At 62.3% G+C, this 9,829-nt stretch overlaps 1 protein-coding gene across 1 annotated transcript; it reads right to left on the bottom strand.

Annotated features, from left to right (window-relative positions):
• Positions 1–488: 488 nt before the first annotated feature.
• Positions 489–8,089, bottom strand: INSIG1 (insulin induced gene 1). Its single transcript, XM_054574780.1, has 6 exons — positions 7,958–8,089; positions 7,124–7,543; positions 4,664–4,788; positions 3,542–3,708; positions 2,990–3,089; positions 489–2,138 (listed from the first exon to the last, which is right to left on the bottom strand). The coding sequence occupies exons 2-6, from the start codon at positions 7,515–7,517 to the stop codon at positions 2,109–2,111; spliced, it is 816 nt and encodes a 271-aa protein (XP_054430755.1). The 5' UTR covers positions 7,518–7,543; positions 7,958–8,089; the 3' UTR covers positions 489–2,108.
• Positions 8,090–9,829: the final 1,740 nt, after the last annotated feature.

The following is a 9,829-nucleotide window of genomic DNA, read 5'->3' as shown; positions in this document are numbered from 1 at the left end:
CCCTCAGACACCCCCTGGCCCACAGAGAGGGGCCTCTCACTCCAAGACGGAGGACGGCATGCCCAGGCAAGGACAGTCGGTGGGAGGGGGCAGGCGGAAGGTGAGGGGTGGCCACGACATACTCTGCCACGAGGACAGTGTCCGCGTGCGGGGTTTCCCAACAGGCCGTGGGGAAACTGGAGGTGGAAGAGCTAGCCCATGTTTCCACCCCAAGTTCTTTATTTTTAATGCGTGGTTTGCCTCTCGCACGCCCCCTCCTGAGGACTTGGCCCACGACCCAGGCAGGTGCCCTGACAGGGACTCGAACCGGCGACCCTTTGGTTTGCAGGCGGGTGCTTGGTCCATGGAGCCGCACCAGCCCGGGCTCCGACCCAAGTTCTAACAGCACCACTCCCCCCAGCCCACTTTCCAAAGAAAAATCCATCAATACAATGGTTGGTTTTGAACCTTTAATAGAAATTGAAAAAAAAAAATGCAAAAAGAACACAGCGTGGACACCCGCGCGCGAGGGGGGAGCTCCCCGGCCGCAGCATCGGGGCGCGCGCGCCGCTGACACCACTTCACACTCGGGTCACTTTGGTTCATGAACGTGCCACGAAGGACTGGCCAAGAAAGTGTTCGGACTCACATTTTCTGGCCGCGTTTGTTCTAACAGATAGAGATTTACTTCCAGTTGAAGAAAAAAAGAAATACTTGTTTGTGCATCAAGTGTATTTAAAGATCTGACGAAAGCTTTCCACTAACTTCTGTTTTTTCACAGAATGCCGACACTGGTGTTGAAAAACCTTTGCACGTTCTAATCACTCCTTTTTAGAAAATGTCTCGGGGTCATTGCCAAGTTCAGGATAACCCCATCTTCCTGTCAACGACATTCCCCTAAAACCACTCGGCCAGGGAAACGTAGAATCTACGGTAAGATTTCCCTCCAGACAACAAACCCGCCGCCCCCAGGAACCCCCCCGAGAGCCAGCTTCCGCCCGGGGGGGGGTCTTCTCATCAAGCCGCTTTCACAGAATTTAAACGGAAAACATCGCAATTTCAAAATACAAAAGAAGATAAATTTGTAAGTAAAAATTCCATGTTCACTAAAACCCACAAAATCGGAGTATTTCAAAGGACCAGGGCTCAGTGGAGGCCACGACAGAGGAACTTCCCACCTAAAAGAAATTATTGCTGAATGCTGCCTCCTGCAGTGCTGAAATGGACAGAGAACCCTCTCTAACATCTCACGCGTTAGAAAAAAATAAATATGTAAGAGGATACAAGGCTCAGATTGGTTTTCGTACACATTGCACTTGAAGTTAAAGACCCAGTACTTGCAAACCGGGTCTCCCGTGGCCTGTGCTGTTCACAGACTGCGCTGTGCTGAGTGACGCCGCGGGCGGAGCCTGGAGACGCCCCCGCTCCGCCCGCAAGGCAACCACGAGTCGCAAGTCCTGCAGGGCTGTGGGAGAGAACCGTCTCCCGGCGCCAGAGCGCCGCGGGCACGACCGTCTGGCCTACGAGGACCGAAACGCAGGGCGGCCCGAACTTCGTCACCGCATTGCCACGTCGCCGCGCGGAACCGCCCTGCCGCCGCCCGCTGCTCTCAGATTGTCTGCACTGGGCGCCGTGGGAGCGCATCAGCTCCGCACCCACGTGTGCGCGCCCGTGAGAGTGCACACGCTACCACTCTCTTCTGACACAACTCGACTTTTAGAAATCTTCTGGATAAATATCCTCTCTCTCGCACCTCACCGGCCTTAGCGCAGTCAAGCTCTCCCCGGTGGGCGTGACCCAGACCTGGGAGCTGGGACTGGCGCTTTTAGTTCAAGGCTTTGACACGTGGCAACTTGCGCTTTGTGACGTGGATGGCATCGAACGCTTAGAAGCTGCGACCCGCCGCCCGCCCGCCCCGGCCGGAGATGCAGGGTCCACGGGGCAGCTGCGGCGGCGTCTCCAGGCGAGCCGGCCTGCACCCGCCTGCCGGTCTGCGGGGGGGTCCCCGGAGTCGCGGGCCAGGCAGGCCCGTCGAAGCAGGTCGTGGAGGGAAGGTGTCTCCGTCGCAGTTGGAGCTCGGGTTTCTGACCCACGTCTGGCTGTCCCTTCAGGAGCAGCGGGTGCAAGACTCAGTCGCTGTGTGGCTTCTCAGGGACACCCTACAGGCGGAGAAGAAGGGCGCGATGAGCCCAGCACGGACACAGCCACCGGCCATGAGGCGGACCCTGGACGGGGGGAGATGATGAAGTCCCCGACCGTGGGGGGCGGGGAGGGGAAGGGGACAGGAAACAAGGGGCGCGGGCACCGTGCACAGCGCGCCGGGGGCCGGGGCGGCGCACCCCTTCCCAAGACACACCCCAGTTTCCTGGGTTTTGAACAAGTTTTCGGAGTTGGAGCAGAGCAAGCCCGTTTTCACAACCGTTAAGATGAGAAAGGGGCTCGTCTCCCCTTTCTCTGAAGGAGGACAGGACTCGGGATACAGCTGTGTATCCGCGCTTGCTCTCCACGGGGAAAGCATGTCCCCTGCTCTTCCTAGAGAGCCCGCGGCCTGTGACAGGTGACCGGAGCCAGGTGCCACTGCACGCCCCAGCCCAGGCCGGTGGGAGAACAGCAGGCCCAAGGCCCACTGTGCCGGGGACGGACGCACACCCCGGGGCTCGGGCCCCCCGCAGCCGGGATGCACAGCACTGGCCAGGGCCCTAATCTAGTGGTTGGGGAAGGGCGACCACCTCCTACTGCAGTTTCGGGGGAAAGCCCCACAAGGTGCCCTCAGAGATGTCAGTGAGGTGGGGCCGCCCCGCCCCGCCGCTCCGGCCTCTGTCTAACTGCGGTGTGGGCCACGGTCCCGGCGTCCTTGTGGTGTGGCCGACACGTGCACGCCTTTCTCAATAACTGTCACTCTCCAGTCTCAAGCAGCCGTTAGTCAAGACAAAGGGAAGCGTGTTTCGTAAAGCAGCCCTATCCAGCTCAGCGCTTCCGGGGCCGGAGTGACCGCGACGACGTCACGTACCATTGCCAGCTGTCGCCCGATGTTCCCCACGGTCACGCCGCCTGAGAAGAATATGCAGGGCAGCCAGGAGCGGATGTAGAGGAAGTCTGGAGACGTGTACCTGCAGGGAGAGAGGTGGCGTGCTGGCTGAGCCGGCCCCGCGGAAGGCCGCACGTGGCCTGCTGACCTTGAGACGTCGCAGGCCGGTAGCGTCCGAACGCCACGTTCTCCTTTCTGCTCGGCCCCCCTGCGCGTCGGCGGTCCCTGGCCGTTTTGCTGGTGTTGCCAGGGACCGGATTAATGGAAAACGATGTTTTCACCGACTGGGGAGTGGGGGGGGGGGCAGGGGGGAGGGGGAGCTCCGCTAGCCCACCTCTCACCTCCTGCCCGTGTGGCGCAGTTCCTAACAGGCCACGGACCGCGGCCCCGGGGCCCCTGCTGTATGTGACGTTGTGGGTGGCGCGTTTTCAACGTGCGAACCAACACTAAGCAGCGTTTCTGAGAACGCCACGCCTCGGCCTAAGGTGTGTGCGCACCCACCGAACGCGCCCCTCAGCCAGGGGGCGGGCTTACTGGTAGACCCCGTTGTACACCAGCAGCTGCGTGATCAGCGTGGCGAGGAAGGCGATGGTGATCCCCAGCCCGAGGCCGCTTCTCGAACGGTCAAACGTCCACCACAGGCCCAAGGACAGGGCTGCTAACGTCAAGGAGAGCTGAACGTTATTGGCAAAATCCAATTTCTGGTGATGCAGAAGTTAAGGAAAGGTAGTGATTCTTGATGAGGTGACACAGAGACACCCCAAAGCCTACAGGCGCGTGTCCTCCTGTGCACGTGAGCCTGCGCCCATGAAAGCTGCCGAGATGGCCGGATACGAGGGTGCCCCAGCCGGGAAGCTCCCTGGGGCTGCTGGGTAAAAACGCGGCTCCACGAGCCCACTTCTCCCAGCCGCGTGGGAACTCTGACGGCGCACCCACCTCAGAACCATCGGTTTAGCTACAAGTCGCCGCCGCCCTGCTCTCAGGAGCCCCCGCCTTGTGCGAGGCCCTCCGGGGACTGGGGGCCGCGGTCAGCGGGGGGCCGTGGCCGGCTCCCTGCGCCCTTCAGGGACTCCCTCACCACCGAGGCAGGCGGGGAGCCGGTGTCGGAGCCGGTAACTCTGAGGCTACCTTCCTACGGTTTGGAAACGGGACCTATACCCTCGTTGTGCCGAAGGCGCCCTCGGCCGTCTCAGACCTGGGACACTGCGGACCTCCTTCCTGAAACGCGCCCCCGGGGGACGCGCCCCACCTGGGGACGCCGGCGCTCAGGGCCAGCCAGGGTGTGACCAGCCAGGCCTCCCTGGAGAAGCCGGAGCAGCAGCCCTGGCACCACCTGCCGCGGGGCCACAGGAACCAGCCCCTCACGACTCAAGGACAAAACGTCAGGTCAAAACGTAAAGGGAACGAACAGGACAGACTCTGGGGGCCCAGCCCCGCGGCCTGAGCAGCATGGCCGCCGCCAGAGGCGAATGCGAGGCTCGGGGCCGCGGCCCAAACTCCCACCGCGTGGAAACCGCGCGCCAGGCCTTGAGGCGGAGCCCTTGGAAGAACACTGCCCCGCCGACCCGTCGGACCCCACGCTTGTTCCCAGTGACGAAAGGCTCCCACGCACGCCCCCAGACCGCGCTCCGGGCACGGCGCACCCGTGAAGGATACGGCGCTGGCGTGGTTGATGCCCACGAAGACTGCCACGCAGCGCATCACGCTGGCCCACTCCCGCTTAAACTTGTGGGGCTCGCCCAGGTGGCTGTCGATGCAGGGGTAGAGCAAGCCGACGACCGCTGGCGGACACGGAGAGAGAACAGCGTCAGGGTGCTGCGGCGGGCACAACGTGGTGATTCACCGCAGCGTGAAACGACACGCTTTCGATGTGGCAACTGATGTGTTACATCTAGGAAAAGGGCTGGTTTGTGTATCTGCTATAACATACTACTGACACTCAGGCTGATTTTGTATTTCTGTTTTCCTGGAGTACAAAAAAAAAAAAAAATCAGTGTCGAGACGTTCAAGGCAAAACCGCTTGTGTTAGGTTTCCACGCTGCCGGGAGCTGAGCCGAGGCTCCGTCGTGGGGGCCCGCAGTGCCGGAGCCACGGACAGCCTGCCTTCGCGCTGCGTCACCCGCGGGGCTCCCGTCCCACACCACCGCGGCGGGCCCTGACCTCCGGCCAGCACCGGTGCCGGCCGCTCGGACGCTGGCACCTGGGTTGTGGGGGGCCCTGGACTCGCCGGCGGGGGCCACGGCACTAACTGGAGGAGGCCCGGAGCCGCCCGCATGCCAGCCCCGCGGGGTCGCGCCGCCACGGGACGATCCCGCTCCTGCCCCGGGGCCCAGGCCCTGAGCCAGGGAAGCGCGCGGACCAGGCGGAGGCCCACAGGGGACCTCAGCGAGCGGCCCGGTGACCGGCGGGGATGCAGCTGTGGTCCCCATGGGGGTCACAGAGCTCACCCTGCCGAGTCCCTGGAGCAGGGAAGTGTGAGAGCTGGGCAGAGGCTTCGCCATGTGTCCCCAGGAGGAGGGAACTATTTTAGGTTCTGGAACAAAGAACCGAGAAACGCAGTTCAGCAAATACTCAAATGAAGGACTTTCAGTTTCAATTTCATGCTCTATTTTACCAAGTTCTGTTTTGGAACTTTGAAAAACAGGGGTGCAGATTCTGTAACGCTGCACAGTAGCTTCACTTTACCTTTCAGAGTTAAAGGCTAAGTGGGTGAAAATGTGCTACAGAGTGTTTCCTTCGTGCTCTTGGCTGAGGTTAAAAAAAAAAGGGGGGGGGGTCCAAGGAGGTGCGTCAAGTATTCCTGGAACTTCCTCCTGTTTTCAGTACAAAGGAAGCCTCAACTCAACTTTTTAAAGTTAAGTTTTGAAGTCAAAGAATGAAACTATCGCAGCCAATGTGTACGGACAATAGAATCCACATCTCAATCTATTTCTCAAACAAAATTTTTACCGTTTCAGTTGTACAGTCGTACACTTAGAGGGTTTAGAAAAACGAAGCAGGCCCCTGCCTTTGAGGACCCAGGTGAAAACTCCTGCCTCCCTCACCCCTGCGTGTCCTGGCTGGAACCCGCTCCACGCCAAGCCCCCTGCCTTCCCTTTGCCCCCTGTGGGTGATGTGTGATGTGTCCCCACGGGGCAGGGGCGCCGCAGGGAGGCAGTGTGTAGAGTTAAAAACACCAGCCCCCACCACGCTGCCGACCCGGGACCCAGTGTCCACGTCTGTCCAGTGAGGCCGCAGGGGGTCATCAAAGCGGGCGGCACAAAGGAAGCGGGCAGAGGGGCCGGCCAGAACACGCGGGGGCGGGGGGGGGCGCGCCTCTGCGGGGCCTCCCCAGGGGGTCTGTGGGCACCCAGGACGGGGGCCGCCCTACTTCTGTGTTTCCATGCAGCGGAGTCGAGGCTGCAGGAAGCAGCTGCCGGGCTGTGTTCATCAGCACATACTCTGTGACGGACAAGTACTGTGTGATCGGGGCAGGGGAGGACTCAGCACCCCTGTCAAAGCAGCAGACAACCAACAATTGGGCGTGGAGACCACCCCGGCCTCGGTCCAGACGAAGCCTGCTGCCTCTGGCACAGGTGCCCAGCCCGGTGCACGGCACCCACCCGGGGGGCGGGGTCACCCTCCCTAAGTCTGGGGCGGGGTGGGGCGGAGAGGGGCTCTGCCCCTACCCCCTACCCCCGACCCTGACCAGAAGGAAGTGGGGAGGTGGCTCCCAGGCACCCCCTCCGCCCACGTGATGGTTTGTTTTCAGTCCCCCCAGCCGTAGCGTGGTGGCGGAGGCAGCCAATAGCAGCCCTGGGACTCCGCTCACCAGTTCTGCAGGGGACCAATCACAACAGCCGGCCAGGTGTCAGCCTGGGTCCCAAACTGCTGAACCGGGACCGGGATGTCCCGCCCTGGGTCCCAGCCGGCCTGTGGCTCAGACCTGGTCTCCATCACCACCGCGGGGCTAGGATATGGGGTGCGGGCCCCGCCCCCTCCCCCAAAGGCCAGCCCCAGAGAGGCCGGCTCACTTGTCCCCTAGATGGCTCCATTTTCAAACCTGCGTTTCCCAGACTCTGAGAAACCTTGTTCACCAAACACTTCTTTTTAAAAATGTATGAAACTCATACTCACCAGCCGCGGTCCCACAGCAGGGAGGCACCCACCAGGCGGAGGAGAAGACGGTGGCGATCACCTCATCGGGGAACAGGGTGACATTCCTTTGCACCTGCAGCAGGTTGAGCACCAGGGCGAGGACCACCCCAACGGAGAAGAGCACCAGGCCCCTCTGCAGCAGGTGGTGATGCCAGCGGGTGGCCTGGCCCCCCACGCCCCGGCTCCCAGGCCTGCCAGCCGGCTCGGGGTCTGAGGCCCGGCCGGCCGCCCGCAGCGCGGGGCTGGACGCGGAGGAGGTGACCATGTCCCCGACTTTGGCCGCTAACGCACCGGCGCGGGCTGTCGGGTGGCCTCGGTGCCTGGAGCCGTGAGCACAGGAACAACTCCAGAAGTGGCCGTCCAGTCTGGGCATCAGTCACCGGGGTGCGACGGGCTGTCCTGGAGGGAAGAGGGGGTCGGGGAGGCGGTGTCGCGACCAAGTTCATTTCCAAGGGGCAAGGACAGGGAGGCCCGCTGGGGAGGCTATGCTCTCATTTCCCGCCAGCGTGCCCAGGAAAACAGTCCCCACCAAAGCCTGGGGGAAAGCGCGCACGACGGAGAAGTGGGGGCGCGGGCACGGGCTGCAGGGCCGGCTCCGTTCCCGCGCGAACGCATCCCGTGCACGCCCCATCCGGTCCCAAAGTTTCCCAGACCCCGCGCCTTTGCAGGCCGCCCAGCGCGGGCGAAGGGGACCAGGAGCTGGGCCCACAGCGGTCAGGGGTGCAGCCCCCTTCCCGGGGCTGAGGTCGGGGTCGCAGACCCGGAGGAGGGGCCGGCTCTCCCACTCCCGGGATCCCGTCATGCCCCACCTACCAGGCCGAGGGGCGCCGCGGGCTCGCCGACAGAGGGGGTCTCGGAGGAGGGGACGCAGAAGGATCCCGGCCCGGACCGCCTGGAGTTGGGCCCGCGGCGCCCGGCGCGCGGCACGAGGCTTATAAGGAGCGCCGCGGAGCCCCGGGTCACGTGACCCCCGCGCGGCCCACCGCCCCGCTCGCGTGCCCGGAGGCGTGGCCTCCGCGCGCCCCGCCCCGCCCGCGCGCCCGTGCGCTCGCGGTCTGGTGAGGCGGCCGCGGCCAATCGGAGGCGGGCGGCCCATATGACGTAGACACACGCCACCGCAGGCCCGCTGCCTCGGGAGCGCGGACGGACGCACGCGGGCGCACGGGCTGGGGGGCCGCGCGGGGCTGGGGGGCACCGACGGACGCGGCGCGGGGCACCGAGGGGGCTGGCCGAGCGCGGACGCCGCGGGCCTCCCTCGCCCGGCCCCGGTGCAGCCGCGTCCCTCGCCCGCGGTGGGAGGCGGCGCCGCGCGGATTCCAGGGCGGGTGGGAAAGCCGCCTGGAGAAGTGCGCCGCCGCAGTTCCCCGGGGTTCAGCCACTGGAATCTAGACCATGACCTTGACCCATCCTTGGCCCGTGGACAGGCGTCCCTTCTGACCTTGTGTCCTCTGTCGTCAACAGGTGGTCACTGCACCTGCCGAGTCAGCTGATGGTGCTCCGACCTGTATTCTGCGTCCTGCCCCGAGGCTCCTAATGGCCACCTGGAAACCAGTTCCGTGCTGGGTTGCACGTGGTTGTTCAAGGCGTTTTGCGTTTGCAGGCGACCAGAAGCCTTTGGGGGTGTCAAGTTTTTTGTAAAAACGTGGATGAGAAACCTTCCACTCACACAGTAGTCTCTTCCAGTTTCCTGTCTGTCCTCCCGTTTGGAACGCGACCCGTCAGAACCACTCAGGGAGGAATGAAGTCCTGTTTGGTCCTCTTGGTGTGCCCTGTATTCAAATCTTGTTCCCCACGTGGGTCACACTGTCTGAATGGGCGGTAGGCCCGTGCCCATTGAAAACCCATCTCTTGTTCAGCAAGATCAGGTTATTGAAGATGTTTTAACGCAATCGAGTTCGTGTCCTTTTGTGCTGTCCCCAGATGAGCAGAGATAGGGAGATCCTCTCAGGCAAGGCAGCCTGGAGCTCAGGCAGCATGAAACACGTTGTGTGTGTTATCTTAAGCACCCAGGTCTGTGGCCAAGGGAAAAACAAAACAAAACAAAACAAAACAAGCCCTGGCCGAGTGATTCAGTTGTTTGTAATATCGTCCCTTGAACCAGACGGTCGCGAGTTGGATTCCAGGGCAGGGCACATACACACGGTTTGAACCCTGGTCAAAGTGCATATGTGAGACAACCAATCAACATTTCTCCCTCACATCCATGTCTCTCTCTCTCTCTCCCCCCCCCTTTCTTTTCTCTCTCTCAAATCAATAAACAGATTCTTGAGTGAGGATTTTTAAAAAAAATGAGAATGTCTTCCTGATGCATCCGTTTTTCCCAAAGGTCATCTGTTCGGGGCGCGGGGTTCACGGGAACGTGCACTGACTGATAAGAGGAGCCTGCGGGAAAAGGGAAGCTTGCCTGGCCGTGCCCGTGGTCCTGGCCGTCCGGAAGCGCAGGAACCTGGAGGACGCTGGACAGGCTCTGTGTAAAGACGTTTGCCACGCAACACCTTGTCAGTGTTGCCCAGCGTCAGTCCCAGTTTCTCTCTGCGGCCACCCCTCATTCCCCGGCCAGACACCGGCTGTTCGTGGGTGCGTGTCCGCCCCCAGGTCCTGATGCCTGGCCGGCGTCAACCCTCCCTCGTCTTTCCTACTTGTGTGATTCGTTTTAAACGTACCGTCGCTGTAGAGGATGCCTGA

Source organism: Pteronotus mesoamericanus, unplaced genomic scaffold (assembly GCF_021234165.1).
Source record: "Pteronotus mesoamericanus isolate MK-2021 breed Mesoamerican mustached bat unplaced genomic scaffold, CSHL_Meso_final contig_265, whole genome shotgun sequence".
Lineage (NCBI taxonomy): Eukaryota > Metazoa > Chordata > Mammalia > Chiroptera > Mormoopidae > Pteronotus > Pteronotus mesoamericanus.
This window is presented reverse-complemented; position numbering and strand designations above follow the sequence as displayed.